The sequence below is a fragment of the Mycteria americana genome, chromosome 3 (assembly GCF_035582795.1).
Source record: "Mycteria americana isolate JAX WOST 10 ecotype Jacksonville Zoo and Gardens chromosome 3, USCA_MyAme_1.0, whole genome shotgun sequence".
NCBI lineage: Eukaryota > Metazoa > Chordata > Aves > Ciconiiformes > Ciconiidae > Mycteria > Mycteria americana.
The window spans coordinates 132,401,923-132,420,085 of record NC_134367.1 but is presented as its reverse complement, the minus strand read 5'-3'; the positions used below and the strand labels follow the sequence as shown (position 1 = coordinate 132,420,085).

At 38.9% G+C, this 18,163-nt stretch overlaps 1 protein-coding gene across 3 annotated transcripts in view; it reads right to left on the bottom strand.

Annotated features, from left to right (window-relative positions):
- Window positions 1-18,163, bottom strand: part of RALGAPA2 (Ral GTPase activating protein catalytic subunit alpha 2) — a 134,841-nt gene that overhangs the window by 53,735 nt on the left and 62,943 nt on the right. For all 3 annotated transcript variants that reach the window (XM_075497111.1, XM_075497112.1, XM_075497113.1), the window contains 12 exons: window positions 17,553-17,681; window positions 16,222-16,280; window positions 15,812-15,920; window positions 15,105-15,215; window positions 14,674-14,742; window positions 14,365-14,502; window positions 13,666-13,849; window positions 10,930-11,701; window positions 10,549-10,620; window positions 9,417-9,540; window positions 8,199-8,354; window positions 502-660 (listed from right to left, as the gene is read on the bottom strand). In XM_075497111.1, coding sequence (XP_075353226.1) covers window positions 502-660; window positions 8,199-8,354; window positions 9,417-9,540; window positions 10,549-10,620; window positions 10,930-11,701; window positions 13,666-13,849; window positions 14,365-14,502; window positions 14,674-14,742; window positions 15,105-15,215; window positions 15,812-15,920; window positions 16,222-16,280; window positions 17,553-17,681 — 2,082 coding nt within the window. The remainder of the gene's footprint in view (window positions 1-501; window positions 661-8,198; window positions 8,355-9,416; window positions 9,541-10,548; window positions 10,621-10,929; window positions 11,702-13,665; window positions 13,850-14,364; window positions 14,503-14,673; window positions 14,743-15,104; window positions 15,216-15,811; window positions 15,921-16,221; window positions 16,281-17,552; window positions 17,682-18,163) is intronic.

Below are 18,163 nucleotides of genomic sequence, written 5' to 3'. Positions count from 1 at the left end.
AAATACTTTGATGTAAAGATATCCAATGCCTACATCATGCCATTGAGTCAGGTTACGATGACAGTCTCAAAAACATGTGAGGTTAGGCACAGTACCGTATGTACAACAGTAACCAAGCCGTATGGGGTGAATTAACAACAAATGAGGAACTTAAATCTTTATTATTTTGCTTTTCTTGCCTCACATTGGAAAATCACAATGATTTTAAACACTGTTCTTTGTACAACAACTCCTATGGGCTGAGAATTATGAAGTATTTCTTTAAGCACTAAGCATGAATATAAAATGAATTAGTAGCCATTTCAATCGCTATTAATAATTCTAGTTTTAAAATAAAAGCTCATTGCTCAGCATACTTTTAAACTGAGACGGACAGACTATATTTCGTATTTGCTGGAAAAAAACCCCAAACTCTAAACCACTGAGCTTTATTTAAGCAACAAAACTGTTGGTCACTTGCATAACACATATGATAGATCCAATAAAGCAGTCAAAACATACCTCCGGTTTCTTCATTATCTCTATGAAAAACATGTGATTCTTCATTGGATAAATAACAATTAAAACATCTCCAAAATCTGTTGGTATAATGCCTCTGCGGTAGTTCCTGGTGTGTTCAGACCAGACGATGTGAACCTCATCATTTCCCAAGTGACGAAGCTGCAACAGCAAATTGGCTCTTTATTAATCAGAGTGATAACAACAGTTTATGAGGGGTCATGGCTTACAAATTGAATTACAATGCTCAATAGTAGAAATATTTCATTACAGAAAAAGTTAAAATATTGTTTTTCTCCAGTTGCTCATGAACAGATCAGCTAAATAATTTGCTTCATTCAGAACGCATTGTTGTCTGATGGCTTAATTAAGTAATTATCAAACTAGCCATTAGCACGATATGTAAATGTACATTACCTACAATAATTTAAGATGGAAATCTGAATTACTAGAATAAAACGTTAACCAACAGAACATCATATTCCAGCTAAAATAAGGTAGCTGCCACAGAAATATGAAATGCCTTGACTCAGGATGTCAAGAAACTTTCCATCATGAACCGCTATTACTGAATTTATTATATTACAAATATCTCCTTGCTGACTCTGTCTGGAGAGGACTTTTATTTGAAAATGTAAGCAAAATATCTGGGCAACGTGAATTCGAGAAGAATGGGAACTACTGTGGGAGTTACCTTTTTATTTGGAGCCGAGTTGCATAAAATATGGATAAAATTTAAATGTGACATATACAAAATGCATCTGAAAGCCTGTCTGTTTGCTTTGTTATTGGAGGAACTGGAGGTGATCTAACAGATGGCAAAAAGTATTTGGCAATCACGGACAAGCTACGCACAATAGTTTCAACTGTAAGCTTTAAAGTTAAAATTTAATCCACATGCAGAATGCCAGCCCAAAGCATAAAGAGAATTTAAGTCTCACTTAAAGCTTAAAAGACACACCCCCCACCCCCCCCAATTTGGTGCTAGCCCCTGGAACAATGTGCACAATAGACCGAACAAAGACGCCAAAACGTAGCTCTGCCTTCTTCACTGTCTCTGTGTGGGGGGAAAAAAGAAAAAAAAGTAGTGATTTTCATTGCTAAATAACAACTCAGTAATCTCAACACGCCTTGTATCAGCCTATATTATACCACTGAATTTTCCCTCTTCAGAACCAGGTAGCTCCTTTAAAAGTAAAGACTTTCACTCCTACGTATTGGGTGGCAAACTGTACCCTAGTTGTAAGAGAAACATGGCAAAACCACAATACATTATGAGAATCAAAGAGTTAAAACTATGAACTTTGCTTACAGTTTATACTCTAGCAGAGTAAAATACAGCTAAGTTCACAGAGTGACTTAAATTCCCAGTTTATTTTAAATAAAACAGAAGATAAAGAGTTGTATTTTATTTACATCTACGAATAAAAGACATTTTTAGTTCTGTTTGAAGAAAATACAAACCATTTGTGTCTTATAAAAACATGGAAACATTAACAATACTATTGCTGGAGCTTCTGACATGTACAAAAATCAGTACAAATTACTGTTCTTGTGGTCATCCTGATTTCTGTGCATTCTCTTAGATTTTCTTAATTGCTCAGTAAAAATAAAGCAACATCCAAGAAAATACTTATGTTGATAATATCACAGTGCAGACTGATACATACAAAACTAAGCAGTAATTTACATGTACAACAAAATCCTGCTTTCACTTTCTGTGAACAGATGCAGCTAGGTCACCTTAAAAGTGATTAAAAGTAAGATGTAAAGTTTAGTCTTAAAAAAAACAAAAAAATCTGTCTGGCTACAAGACTTTGGGCACAACAGGTTATACGTACTGAGGATCTAAGCGTTTGGCAAGGCTATTCCGCACGCAGCCGAAGCTGAGCTGTAATTTTCTATGAAAGCTGAGTGAAGGAAGGACCCAGCTCGCACCAGCTGTATTCAGAGCAGCCCAACGGCGATGTATTTGTAAGCAGTGCTCACAATTTATTATCAGGCTGAACCCAGCGCATCCTGATACTAGAGTGAGTTCTGGTACTAGCTTCACAACACAGAGCAAGCCCACAGCAGCGGTATTTAGCAACCTCTGCTCTAAAAAGCCCAAGAAATAAATATGGAAGCAGAATTCTGTAAGGTGATGCAATTGTCCAGTTGCACAGGGCAATTCACAAACTGAATACAGCTCCTCTTTCTACAAAAACAAACCGTGAAGAAAAGGCTCTGTACTGCCTTGCCTCCTATTGCTTTTGGAGTGATAAATAGCACATACCGCTCTAAAAACCGTAATCAAAATACATCCAAATACTGCTTAAGAGACCCTTTTTGAATCACAAGGGACTATTCTGATAATCATCAAATACTTTTCATACTGAAGAATCCCAAAACACTGTGTACTTATATCACACCCAAGAGAACGACATTTGGTAAACAGGGAGAAGTTAGATCAACCGAGGCTTGCTGTGCTTGTTTGAGACAGTAAGTGATGGCTCTGAGCTCAAAATCTTGCAAACATCGTGTGATAATCAATTACTACCTTTGCTACAATCCTCATCGCATGCTAGTAACTCATTGTAAAGCTTCAGTTACTACCTGTCATTGTTTTGAAGTCATACATCCTTAATCATCGTGTCTATAAGGTATAATGTTACAAATATAAAATTGGTATTAATCAAAAATATTTGTTCTTGAAAGATAATTTCATTGATAAAAACATTATAATAATCTTATCAGTGACAACAAACCAGCTGCTCTTTTCCTGTATCGCTCATTCAAAATATAAGCTGTGGGGTAGCCTCAGTACCCTGAAGGACACAGGCAAGTTTTGCTCAAAGGTCCAGAGCAACACAGACGACGCATTTGGAGCCACAGTCCCATGCCAGGCTCTCCATGCAGTTCAGGGGTGGGGAAAAAATAGAAAAAACTACATTTTAAAAAAATCCCAAAGCAGCTAGGAAATAAGATGTATATTAAAAAGCAAAACCAAACAACAGACCAGCTCAAGCACAAGTAGTCAGATTTTTTAAGTTTATTGCTGACCCAAACGATCTCTCTACAAATGCTCAGGGAAGGCAGCTCTTGAAATTGCAATTGCTTCTCCTCCCCGAGCGAGCTGACAGTGCATGAATTTTTAGCCTGCACATTAAAGCAGTTTTGCTAACATGAACAAAACATATACATTCTCAGCTGCACACGCTCAGACACGGCCACGGCTTGATGTCTCAGCTACGCCGAGCATTCAGCGCCTGGGAGCTGGGTCAATGTACAGCTTCTGACATGCGTCACGCCGCCGTTAATCATATCTGGCCTGTGTTTCTTCAGCCCTAATCTGGGCGCCGGTGCGCAGCCGGCAGCTCCAGAAGCCGCGCAGCCAGCCTCCGTGCTGGGAGTCTCGCCCAGTGCCGCTGCTCCCCTGCGCTTGTGCAAATAGTTTTCAAGGCTCCCCGCTTCGGCTGGGCTGCACGCTGCCTGCCAGGCAACACGCCGCCGCTGACACTGGTCACGGTACACACCTAATGGCCTGACCTCCTTTCCCTGCTAATTGCATTACACAGCCAGCTGGCTCCAGAGAGGAGTCGTCTGCTTGACTGAAGAATTTCTGCTTTTGGGGAGGCATGGCTGCTACTTTTGCTAAGTAACAGTCGGGCCTGACATCCCCATTGTCTGGCTGACAGTGTACCCATCCTAAAATCTAAGTTTTATTTGTAAATTAACCAAGAAACTTCCTGCCAGAACAGTGCTGCCTGGAGACTGATAATGTGTGCCTTTCATTCCCTTTCACTCTTACTGTATCAGTGCCAATTTGTTTTTCTGCTGCTCGCCAGCCCTAGGCTATAAAAGCCTTGTAAGACATAAGTGCAATTATAGTCCTGGAGTCAAATGAATTGGACAAATCCAATAGCACAGCTCTGTCCCCACTTTGCAAACCCCTACAGCAGTTAGATTAGCTGCTAAAAATCTAATCTAGCTCTAGCTAACAAATTTCTGCAGCGAAGGAGCAAGAGTTCAGTATGGGGTTGCAACCAGATTTCTGAATTGAAAAAGTTCTGCTATGACAATGGAGAAGATGGAATAAATCACTTAGAAATCTTGCAGCTCATTTTTAAACTGTTAGGTACAATTTATGTAGAACAAGACAGGGGAAGGTAGGATGCTGTTACTATGATTGATTTTCATTCTTGCCGCAAGACAGTCAGATAAAAAAAAGTTTAGAACCAATGATGCTGAACCCTACAGCAGCAAAAGATATCAGCTGAATTTTGATTATTCCACCAGGAAAGATTTCTTTCACAGCTAAGACTCATTTTGAGAGGGTTTTTTTTCCTTCTTTTTTTTTTCCCCTGAATGAGCAATATAATGTCAGCATATGTCAAATAAAGGAATACAAACTGCAAATTACAACTGTACTGCACAAAAATAAAGGGCCAAGTTCATCCTTAGTGGAAGTGCACTTATTCTTGTGAATTTATACCAGAAACGAATTTATCCTCTTGTGTTCAGTAAAAATAAAGAACCATAATAACATATTTAAGTAAAATTACTGCATCTGCTTAATTCCCCAGCCCACAGAATTTATGGCCTGCTGTACTACTTCCTTGGCCAGCAGGTGGTAAGACCTTCTGTTCAGCTCTGGAGCTTGTGAGCCAAGCACTCTGATTGGTACTGAATTCTTTTTGCCTGTCTGTAGGCAAAATAAGCAGAGAAGAAACCACAGAAATGACAAAGATTTCAGAGATAAGGAGGACCTTAGATCCCAGACAGTATCCATGCAACCTGATCTGAAGGACGCAGGGAGAAGGCAAGAAAAAAAAAGTTGTGGCCCCCATTGCATCCTGATTGGCAACATGATAAAATTTTCTCTTCCCGGTAATATTGTCCCCTAACACCATATACAGTTCTATCGCAGCAAACATTAAAATGGAGCAGGTACTGAATGACAACATCGTCATCTGCCTTCCTCTCACACACTGCTATGAAAAGGAAGCATTAACGGAAAGAAGTAATAAATATAAAATAATCTTTTTAACCTGGACATACCGCCCCAATAATCTGAGGTGAGGACTTAAGCCCAGCATGCACTAACTGTTCAGTGAGCAAGTGGAAGTATTAAAATACTTGTGATGATCTTGAGAGTTATCACGATCTTGGAGGCAACGTTGCATTTGATCATGACTGTTAACCAAGTATTGCAGAACTCACAAGCGCAGTATTGACAGATGGGGGAAATAAATACATTTTCCTCTTGTTTAAGAGTATGTTGCAGGCAGGCACATGTTTCTTTTCAAGCACACATGCCAGTTGTGGTCTGAACATGTAACGGCTGCCAAAATCAACATGGGACTTCTGCGGACTGGGGAATTTCATTGCTAAAGCATCAGTGTACTTGCCTTTATGCATTTCAGTATACGGCCTCCGCAGCTAAGGTTCACAAGTGAAATTTCGAGAAATGGACACTTTTAGGGTTATAAGAGTTCTTGCAGGATGTTTAATATTGTCTTTAGAAATGGTTCGGATATACACTCATGCACAAAACACTGGTTTCAAATGCAGGCTAGTTCATCCATCAGCATTTTCAAAGCATTAGAGAACTATCAATCTTCCGGAAATTTTACAGTGCTTCTGAAGTGCATCTTGCCTCCGCTCTTAGCTGCAGTTTTGTCAAATTTGTCAAGAAGTCTGTGCTAATTTGCACTGAAATACATGCTTGCTTACCAAAGAGCTGTGACAAATTAAACGAAACTGTTGTGTGCCGAAGCACAGAACCATGGAAGATTATACATTAAAAAAAGACCTCTGGAAGTCATCTGGTCCAACCCACTGCTTACAGTGGGGCCAGCTCCCGAGGTCCATTAGGTTGCTCAGAGCTTTGTCCTTCTTTACAGGAATACACAGTTTGATCCCTGCAGGGTTCCATTCCTATAGCGGATTTAAGGGGTTTTTTTAAAGTCTTAAAGCAATTACTTTGTGGTATTTTCTGTGGATAATATGTACTGGAGCTGGCCTTGTTTCCTAGCACTTCAACACTGGGAGGCTGGCAACTACTAAACGCTTTTGCTTTTTCCTTCTCACAAAGAAGAAATTCTCTTAAAGCAAACATAGGGAAGACAATTAAATAGAATAACCAGACTCTCTCAATGTCTGTGTTAATCCCTAACGTGGGTGGGAATTAGGAGAATTAGTAAAATAGACTGTTTGCAATTAAAACACATTTTTCCTCTTGTGGTAGCTCTGTCAGACTGTGCTCTCTCCTCTCCCAGGTGATGTATTGCTCAACAGCTAGACGATATTTCACTGCCTTTGCTGTGCTTCCATAAGATCCAGGAGCTTGACTTACATGGGAAGATTAGACTAAACGACCACAATTTGTGTAGGAAAAATAAGACTGGGAAAGACACGGTAGCAGTTCTCAAACATGAATAAGTCTGCTGCAAAATGATCTGTTCTCCATATCCATGTGGAATAGGATAAGAATAAATGGGCTTAAATTGAAGCAAAGTAGATGCTACAAGAAATTTTCTCATGGTACAAAAAGTGGAGCATAGGAATACGTTGCCTAGGGAAACTGTAAAGCATTCATCACTGGAGTTTTTAAGTAGCAGCTAGATAAATACTGGCCAGGAACAATAAAAATACAAATAGTCCTACCTCAGTAAAGTGATAGAGACTATACAGCCTCTTAGTATGTACCACAGCCCTACTTCTCTATCCTAAAGTACTTAGATTACATTTTTTTCCACAGCCATGTAAATCCACTAATACGAAGAAAATGAGTTGCATACATAAAGAGTAATGTGTAATTTTGTTGACTTTTTTTTTTAATGACAGATATCACAATAAAAAAGAAAGGATCTAGCTTTACTATTAAATGCTGGGAAAGTTTTTGGGACTGGTAATCAGAAATTCCACCTTTTTGTTTCGAGGAGAAACACATGTTATTTTGAAACTAACTGGACAACAAATACAATCACCCAGTGACATATTTTTAGATAATTTTCAGAGCACAATAGTATCACATGGTAGACTGGATGGCTGTAGTAGCATTATTAATGCACATTAACAACCTATGTAGGACAAGTTGCCAATCCTAATTAAAAAGGCAAAGATTTGGTATGCACCTAAAAATCTTCTTTGACTCTAAGCAGCAGTTGGCAAGCACCACAATCTCAAATCACTCCTTGTTAGGAAAGACAAATGATTAAGTACTGATACCAACAAAATTTTGGGGTGGGTTCTGGCCATCTCTGAAGCAGAGTCTGCTTGGCAGAATTGTGAATAACTGGATAATGGCTTTAAATATCAGCTGGCTGCTTTTGCTACTATGCTTGTCACTTCTCTTTCACTTTTTTTTTTTCTGTTACACGCTGGACGATTCATCTGTAAGGTTTTATTGTGCTGCATTTGGTTGTTTTGTTCTACCAAACTACAACAGTTTTGGCAGGCAGACAACATACAAATGAAATTATTGCTAATATTATTACTAATGGTGGTATTTGAGGCTACCATGGAAATGTTAATTGTGTTTCAGAATCCAGAATTTAGAAGCCATTTAATTCAGATAATCTAGCTGCAGAGCACCATGTGGCACAGCAAAGATGGCCTGCTAGGACCAGTTAGTACAATCTGTTTTCAGTTTAAACTTTAATTTAAGCACTTGAAGACTACAGACAACTTCTTGAAATACACAGCAAATTATTTACCTTTTTGGTCAGTGAATCGTCTGAGTCTGATGGCATTCTTGTAGACACATGAAAAATTATTTCCACGGTAGAGGTAGCATAATAGGGTGCCGTTTGTCCTGTGCTGCCATTGCGCTGCAGGCCGCCCATAAACCCACCGTGTGTTGAAAGATCAACCTGATTGATTGAAAGTCATAATTAGAAGAAATTTGAAAAGACTGATGAATAATCAGTATTTATTTACATATCAAGACTTGGTGAATTTACCACTCTAGCATTCTGTAGCCATCCCAGAGAAAGAGAAGTCTTCCCCTATGGGTTTGTGATCTTTGCATTAGATCTGTCCGTTTCCCATTCCTGTATTTGACATTTACTAAAAGTAAACATCTCTTAACTAGGTACTGAGTCATTATCTATATGGCTATTTTACCTTCCTTCCAGCAAACAACAGCAAGGAAGCAAAAGCATTGTCATGCGCAGCTGCTCTAAGGGCTATGCATGGCTTAGCGAGCCCGCTCAGCGAGAAATAATTAAGCGCAGAGAAAAATATAAACAATCAGAAAAACTGCAAAAGAAAGTGAAGATTTGTACAAAAAGAAAAACCTTAGAAGAAATTATTCTAGAAGATTATTCAGAAGAAATGCCTCTCTGAAGAAAAGCCTGTGTCCAAAAGCTTGTTTGTTTTCCTAACTGCATCAGTCTGAGGATGCTACCTCTCCCTGTAGACCTTATGTCACTTAAATCCTTAAACATGAAAAGCAGCTACTATATATTTCCAAAAAACCATAAACGTTCATGTCATTTAGGTTACCGACACACCATTTCAACAATGCAAACTAAAACCAAACGTTTTTGTCCTTCGTAAAGCAGCCCTGTGGTTGGGTAAGTGGTCTGACCACGTGAAGAGCTAGAAGGAGCTAAAATTAAGGTAAAATTATGCTATAGCTCTTAATGATGCAGAAAGCAGCAATGCCCACTGCAGCACCACCTGTCCATCAGAAACAGGAAGGATGCATTCATCCAAAGTAGCATGTGGATTTACAGAATTCTGCTAAAAAGGCAATCTTTTAAGTACTGCTAAATATTAGTGTCTATTAAAATTTATCTTTTTTTGAGAATTAAAAAATACTCAGCAATATGAGCCGTTTGTTTTCCATTTACCTATTTTAACTGGCTTACATGGATTTTCGTAGGTCTTCAGATCAAGTACGTTAGCTTGCCTAAATTTATGACTATTACCTCCCAGCCCAGTCCAGCAACAAAATCTTCATATGCCTGGCTTCCCCTTGCATTGGACAGTATTGAACATTTGTCCTCCTGTCCTTCTGCAATGTAAAACACTGCAATCTTGTGAGTTTCACGGCTGTAATTAGATATAAAAAGAAACAAAAGTCAAAGAAGTTTTAGCTCAACATTATTTTTAGATGACCTGCACTCAAAGGCTATGAACAGGTGACCACGTTTAACTCTACATGTCTGTTTCTTTAATGCACACAAATACATCACTCAATTTCAGTTGCAGAAATATATTTTCACCAATTTTTTCCCCATGACCATACTGCAGAGACACCGCAGTTCAGAGAGCGGAGCCGAGTCCATTCCTTCCGTGCATCAGCAAAAGAGCTGATGAATAAGTTCTGATTACAGGGTTAATCACTTACATCTGTGCAGCCTTGCCAAAGACAGGAAGATTGCACAGGTGTTAATGGGAGCATCATTTGACCTGCAGAATTTTAATTATAGGGTGATGATATATGAGAAAGAAAAAACATTACTGACTTTCAGATCCTGGGTTGAGTTTTACAAGGTTGACAGTGACACTTGGCTTCTTTGAAAACAAGCTGAGTGGATCTGGTATGAAAATTGTTGGGATACAAGAAAATCAGAACTCTGTAACGCTGCAGACATTTTTCAAATAGCTATATGTCAAGTAATGAAAAATAAAACAGAATAGTCAGAACTCTATTCTGCCACTACCTGGCTGTAGAGTACTTGTATGGAGATTACCCCTTAAAATACTGCTCTTGACACAGGGATCATCCTGCAGAAAACAGTCCTTTGTGTGAGTTGAGCCAAGGTCACAAAAAATTTTGGAACTTCTTCCCTCCCCTCCCAGCTAAAGAAAACAGGAAATAGGTTGCTGTGTCTTATTATTTGCTACTGATTTTGAATTCTATGTATGTAGTACCAGTGAAAATAGCTTGTCCATTCAGGCTACAGAACTCTATAGAAAAAAACAATCCATTTCTCATACAAATACTTGTATTGCTAGCACATGCAATTTTAATGAGTTTTTCATTTTGGTGACATACTTATTCTTTCTTTGGAAACGCTAACCTTATCAATAGCGTGTTTAGTAAACATCACCTACCATTGGCGAGAATCCAGATTTTTCAGTTCTCGCAGTAATTTTGAATTTTTCTTGAGAAGATGAAAGCTTTTTCTATAAACATAAAAGAAGACTTGAAGGAAAATGCAACACAGTACAGACACAGTATTTTCTCATTCAAATACCTTAGAGAAGGGAATCAAATTAGCATGATTCAAATGATTTCTTTTTATTATTATTACAAACAATCTGCAGATGTCTATTTAAAATAATCACTGAAGCAGGTATATGTAAAAGTTCAAAAGTATGCCCCGACTACCACCCAGCTATATAATTCTTGCTTTCTTAAGTGCGTATGCATTTGGGGGTAGAAATGGGAAGAGTAAGAGTACCGTAAACATGTTCTGAATCCTCTCTTCCTACCTTCTATCCCAGGAGTTCATTCCCAAGTCATTTAGCAACAGCCGACAGAAATAAAAGGATGCTTGAGGTTCAGCAGGACGTGGTTCTTCTTGACGGGCCACCTTCATACTGAAGTCTGAGCTACATTTAAATATATACTCTTTTTCCTGGGCGCTCTGCCTCATCAGGGCTTCAGTGATCGCATTCTCTTGGTCGTAGCTCACACCAAAGGGTGGTGGTGATGGCTCATTCAGCTTTCGCTGGGGATGTAAAAGGCATTCAGGACTGGTGTTACCAATCTTTTCCAGCAATTGGTCGAGAGCGTCTTCTCCTTCTTCCACCTGAGAAATGTCCTTCTGGGAAATGAAGTGGTGCTCAGGGTTGCCTGAGATCACAAATGCGTTCGTTGCGCTCTGCCGTGGAAGGCAGCCCTCCAAAGGTCCATACAATATTCTGCCATCCCAAGAGTACTTCCCTGAGATATCCCTGACAATTACCCTTACGTCCGAGGGGGCTGCTGCTGGTTCAGCGTCTGTCTTCTTCTCTGCAGGGATTTGGAGGTAAGATATGAGAGTACTATCATTAAACACAAAGAGCTGCAGGTTGGGACTCCGGAAGACTTCTGAGGACAGCTCGGAGGACTCCACGTAGGAGTTGTCGTGGTTCTCGCTAAGGAGACTGTGGAGAATGGCAGGGCCTCCGCTGAGCGGGTAGTGGCTCAGGTGATTCACCAGGTGAGTCATAACCATCCGCGCTGTTAAAGGTATCAATTCTAAGTTCCTCCTCCTTTTTTCTGAAACGATCAATGAAAAAGATAATAGATCAATAAGGGCAGCAAGAGGTAACGAAAAAGAGCATCTGCAAATTTGTCATATTTCAGAAGCTTGCCTTAGTTGTCCTTCTAATCCTTCCTGTTCAAGAAGCTATTTACAATCACTTTCCCAGGAATTCTACCTGCCCCACATTTTTATTTTATTTTACCACATGCCCTTTGACATTTAGCCTACAGTCACATCCAGGACTCCATACAACGTGCAAAAAGTCCTGCACACCGATCCCACAACGCCTGCCATCACTGCAGTTTCATCTGGCATGTTAAGGTGTTTCTCCTCACCGCCTGTATTCCCACAGTCATCCCCACAGCAATCGTAGCAAGAGAGGGACAGGGCACAAGAAGCAAAGGTAAACCAGAGAGGCAACTAAAAACCAATGCTTCTCAATCTTTAGCAGCATGGTGGTAAAGTTTGTTGCGTGAGGCAGGAAGAGACTTTCTGGATCCCAAGATGTTCCCCTCAGTGCAGACAAATACATCAGTTATTTCATAAATCGATCGTGCTCTGAGTTACGTTGTGCCTCCACTTCTCCTACTGGAATGTTATTCCAGAATATTACCCCTTTTATAGCTAGAAATCTTCTAATTTCCAGGTTTTGTTTGTATTCAGTTTAAAACAATTTTTCTTCAGTTTATAGTGTTTTCCTCTTTCCTTGGTATTTATACCTTCTAACGCACTTTTAAACAACAGGTATATCCCTTTTCAACCTTTTGCTAGCCCCAAAAAGCCAAAATTCTTCAGCCTCCTCTCATAAAAAAGGCTTTTTATTCTTTTCCTGAATCCTCCAGTAGTAAATCTCTGAATTAATCTTTTTCAAAAACAAGCAAACCAAAGAACTTGTAGGGCACTAACATATCCAAGATGAGAAACATCTCATTCTACCTAAAACGATGAATGTACCTGACATGTAACTTTATCTTTCTGCTATTCACAACACGTCCTACTCAGCAAGAAATCTGTGTAGAATGCGTTTTAATGTTTTTAACCTTTTTGTTAAAACTAAAAGTACATACACAAAACCAAAGAAAATAAGCTGTAGGATTGAAAAATAGTACAGTATCAAAACCTGAAAATACTATTTTAAAGCATCACCGCCAATCCAACATTATCTCGCACAACTTCATATTGCATCTGTACTTTCGATTCTTCTGCAGAAATCCATTAATGCATGTTAATCTATTAAATTACTTAAAATGGACTTAATTCATAGTTGAACAGCCATTGCTTTAAAGGTTCTTTTTAACAAGCGTTTGAAATAAAGATGATCTCTATGATAAATCACTTAGAGATAAATTATTTCCTATGTTTGGATGCATACTTTTGACTTGACTTTAAGAAGTTAGTAACATAGTGTACCTAGATCCAAATAATCTCTTTGCACTTTAGACACAGGTAGATTGTGAATCAGCAGGAACGGCATATTTATGTAGCTGCAGAATTTGGTCCAAACCATACATGTTCTTCTCAAATCACGCAGAACAAGCCAACTATCTATGACAATAGAGTCATTTCTACTGAAAAATTCAAGGGCAGCTGCATGCTTCTGAAAGAAGTTTGATTTGGGGCTTATCTTACTTGTTGAATTTAATTCTATATACCAAATTATAAGTAGTACCAAACGCAAAAACAGCTTCTCGGTCTATCCTATCTCCGTACAAATTTCTCGCTATACAGCACCTTAGTGTCATTTTCTTTCTCCTGTGATCTTTGTAAAGAGTAATGCCAGCAACAAACTCGAACATCCTATCACAGAGGCAACTGAAATTCACCAAAAAAAGGGTGCTGCCCAGTTTTCAAGGAATAGTTGCTACGCACAGTAAGAAGCAGCGCATTTTCAAGGAAGAGATGTAACCTGGAAAGCTTTATGTCCTTGCTGCTGAACATTGACATGCTGGTCCTCACCACGCTCTGTGAACTCTCTTACCCTCGGCAACAGTGAGCAGGTTGCCCAAATCTGTGGAGGAGTGGCACTGGGCTGGCTCAGAGCTCTTGACATTCCCCAGTGGCAAAAATGGGTCATAATCACTGGACGAGAGATCCGCCAGACTCAGCACGTAGTGGCTTTGCTGAGTATATGTGCTGGAGCCGTTCACACAACAGTGCAGAACCTGCAAGCAGACAAGCATGACCCTGAAGAGGTAATAAAGTGTACATTACAGTACCCACTTAAACACATTCAGTGAGGAGTGACCCACCATAATTTTTACACTGTGAAGGCCAGGACATGCTACAAAACACATCTATGTCTAAATACAGCATTTTTAAAGCAACACTCTTTGTCAGCACTTATTTTGTACTTTAACAGCTCACTTCAGGACTTACTTTGTATTTTAACAGCCCATTTCAAATAATTCAAATGTTTCTGCAAAGATTATTTTCCCTGGCTTGTTGTTTTAAGCATTTTACCTTTCTTCACCATCCTCTGTCTATTCTACATCTCTGATCTTTTCGTCTTAACACTTTACATTCTTAACTTCTCATCTGTATGACTTCTGCCCACACTGCAAGAACTCATGATTTTCTACAGCTTGCTAAAAATGCTTCTGTGCCTAACAGGATTCTGTGCCTAAAGGCATCTTTAAACACCTAGACACAATAAATCATGTTTATTCCCCATACTCACTCTGTAAATATAGTCCAGTAAAGGAGCTTTGGATGCATGTTGATCTTCAAGAACACCAGCAGACACCGGCTCCAGTAGCATTTTCATGGGTAATGCCATACACCAATCCAACAAGCAAAGTAGCAGCGAAACTATAAACTAAATAGAAACATGTAACACAGTATTTAGGTATATTCTATTAAATTCACCCAAACTTAAAGGTGTGAGTTTGAAAGTTTAAAATACAACTCTGGTTCCAAGTGACTTCATTTAATAACCACCTCGAACAGCCCAAAGAAAGAATGGAGACTGCTCTTTTCAGTGACGTACCTTTTTATCTGCTTCCACAGAGGAGTATTCAGCACTCGGCAAAAGAAATGCAATAGTGGCCACAAGGATCTACATTGAAATAAACAAAATTCCAGAAAAACATTTAACTTCTTTCGCTATAAAGACAGAGCATGAACTTCATTCGAACAGGGTATGAAAAGGTTAAATTCTCTTAGGAGCATCTAACTGCCCTGGTCAATCAATGTCCAAGTGAAATGAAAAGTTCTACTGAGCATTTTGGAAATAAACCACTACAATTAGAGAAGTACACTGGTCCTAGGACTACAGCAAGTACATCTCCTAACGATAATTGCAGAAGAAAGAAAAAGTTAACATAAAGTTACAGTTACAGTAGCTCAAGTAAGGAATTAAAGAATTAAGAAAATTTTGCATACAAGTTCCATACAAACATTTTAAAGAAACTGACGTACTTCAGTAATTTTTCTGGACAGAGAGGATTCGTACTTCTGAAGCTTTTGCCAATAAGAAACCAGCAGCTGAAGAACATCACAGGCTACTTGAGCTACCAGTTTATTAGAAAACTGGAAGAAAAGAAATGATGATTAAAAGCCAAATAAAATATCCAGCTACAATACAATGCATTCTGTTTTTCTACATTTAAAATTATTTTGCATCTATACAAATGATTAAAAAAAAAAAAAAAAAATCACACTGTCAGCATTAGGAAACAGCAGGCTTGACATCATCTATCTAATCTTAATTTAGTCTGTTGTGGAAAGGGTCTTTACGTACCTAATCACACGCTATTTTTGCAAATATTTTGTACTTTTGTATAGGATACCACTTTGGCGACACTGAAGAACTGTGCATATACTCCTCGGCAACTTCACAGGAGCCATAAGGGTCTGAACCATACTCACTGAACATCATGAGCTACTAAATACATGCAAAGGTTCAGGACTAGGAGACATCTTTTTGAAGATGGCCAATGCCACATCACTAACACTATGCAAAAAGCCCCGAGCAGTTGTGTGTTAAGCAGCATCCTGTCAGTGCTTTGAGCAAGGAAAAGACAAAGCAGCAGATTGTGCTCTGTATAACCAGAAACTATTTAAACAAAAAATGAAAACATCTTTTTTACACAACATTTATTGATTACAGAGTGTCACAGTAATACCTTCAGTGTCACACCTATGACATTGATTGCTTCCTTCACTTGGGGATGGTTTGTGCACTGCGTTAGTTCTTCACATATCCAAACTCCAAGGCCACAAATGGCTATGCATCTTTTTTTAAAAGAAAAAGTGTTTTTGTCAGAAGTTTTAGAAGAATATTTAGAAAAAAGAAAAAGAAAGAAAAAGAAAGAAATGCACAAAGACACAATCTCTCTCTTTTCCCTCTCTCAGGTCACGCAACAGGTCAACACCTTCATGGCGTGGAGTGAACCTCATCTCAATAGGGCTAAAGTGAATAACTCGTCCAAATAGGATCAAACCACAAGGCAGTAGTAACAACTCAGCTGTACAAGCACCAAAAAAATCAGTAGCGAGAAAGACTTCCCATTTTTTCTTTTACTCAGTATTTTACCTTGCAGCTTCACTTGGCTCCTCTGTAGCATTCTTCAATAAAATATTTATGAGGTAGCACTAAAATAATAAAATAAATTAGAATAAGCATCTTTTTTCATACATTCACTTTAAATAAAGTTGTTTAATTTTGACATAGTTACAAGTGAAATAACTTTAATTCTCAGTCTATTCTTAAAGCATTTTTACTATATGCCAATTTTATTTTGTCAAGGGAGAAATACTTACTGATCACAACTCAAATATACAGGCCCTTGTGGATAAATCTAATCGATTTAAAATCACGTACAGGCAGCAAGATGGAAATCAATTCATTTTCAGAGTTGATGGGTATTTACTAATGATGAGTAGTGGTCACTTGGTAATACAAACTATAGGGTTGAAGTTCTAAGCAAGCCATGTTTTGAAAAATTTAATGTATTTTTTAGTACAGAAAAGACACTTTCAAAATCGAGACTGTTTTAACACACCTCCAATGACTCTCCGAGGCCTGATGAAGAAAGCAAGAACAGGAGGGAGCCAACTGTGCTAAGGGTTTTGCATTCTCTCCGGTTCTACCTTCACGGGCCGCATGAGGAATTAGGAGATTCCGCCCCAGCTTTACCTAACTTGTGCAGTGGATCGGTGTGGTGCCTCAAGTTTTATCGAAAAGCAACGGAGGCTTGTGTGAGGGCAACCATTTGGACAGGTTTCACCTGCAAGTGATGCTCCAGGTCACCTTTGTTGGGTCTTTACGGCAGGGCACGTGTGATTTTTTTCCCCACCAAGAGTATTGCTGTGAAGGTCATTAAATTACAAAGCTTTCCATCCAGCGAAACAATTCATGTCTCGGGGTGTCCCACTGAAGTTAATTCTCAGGGAAAAGCCATTCACGCAAGTTGATGGTTCTGTCTATTAGTGGAATTTTCTTAACATTTTACTTAATACCAATAAGGCAAAAAATCCCTCCCCTTATGCACACCCCACATCTCTTACAGAACAACCTAATATACACAGATACAATGAACGGACACTTTAAATAATACCACCAACATCATTTAATGAATTGACCTGACAGGCATCTGGCTGGAAAACATTGCATTTGATCATAGCCAGTTCACTCTCCTTGAAAATAAAACGTAATTTGCAGTATCTAAGCTTTGTTAATTTTATGGCCCATGTTAAGCAAAGCAATGCTTATCAAATAAGTACGTATAATGGGTGCAGTTGTGGGGTTTCGAGGAGAAGGAGGGGTTTATTTTTTAAACAAAAAGTGCATGATAAAAATGAAGTGACTATATAGCAAAAATATGTTAGGTTACATAAGGATTTGCTAATGAAATGTGACTTTACCTTCACATCTGCTGTTCCTGCGATGATATCACCGGCTTCTGAAATGGGCCGCAAGAGCGGGATTTCTTGGTAGATATTTGGAAAGCAAACAAGAGAACCAAGGATGGTGTGAGCTTCTGAACGGGGAGCCTAGCGAAGGAAAAGTCAACAAAAACATTTTCTTCATAAGATTATGCAAATGGCATAAGCTATGAGGCTAGTGTCTGTCACCATAAATACCAAATGTGCTGTATTCACAATGCAACATTGAAAGTGTCCCAAGGCACATGTCCCGGTAGCTTTTCCTTTCCAACTACAGCAAAAGCAGCATTAAAGCAGCGACTTACAGATGCTTATATGCTTTTTGCAGCTGTGTTGCTCTGCTCTTTTTCTGAGGCCAAGCTTCTCTTCCAGCAGGGACCTGGCCCTGCTCCTAAGCATATTCTACATTTTTAATACTTCCTCTGTCATTACACAACCCAACTACTAGCAATTCGGTGTCAATAAAAAATACAGAACAACCTAAAGAAAAAGCTGAGAGTTTTAAGCACTAATCCAGCACTACTATTAGCTGATCGTGTGACACAAAGGACAGCACAATCCACTCAAACTGACTGTGTCCATGATAAAAA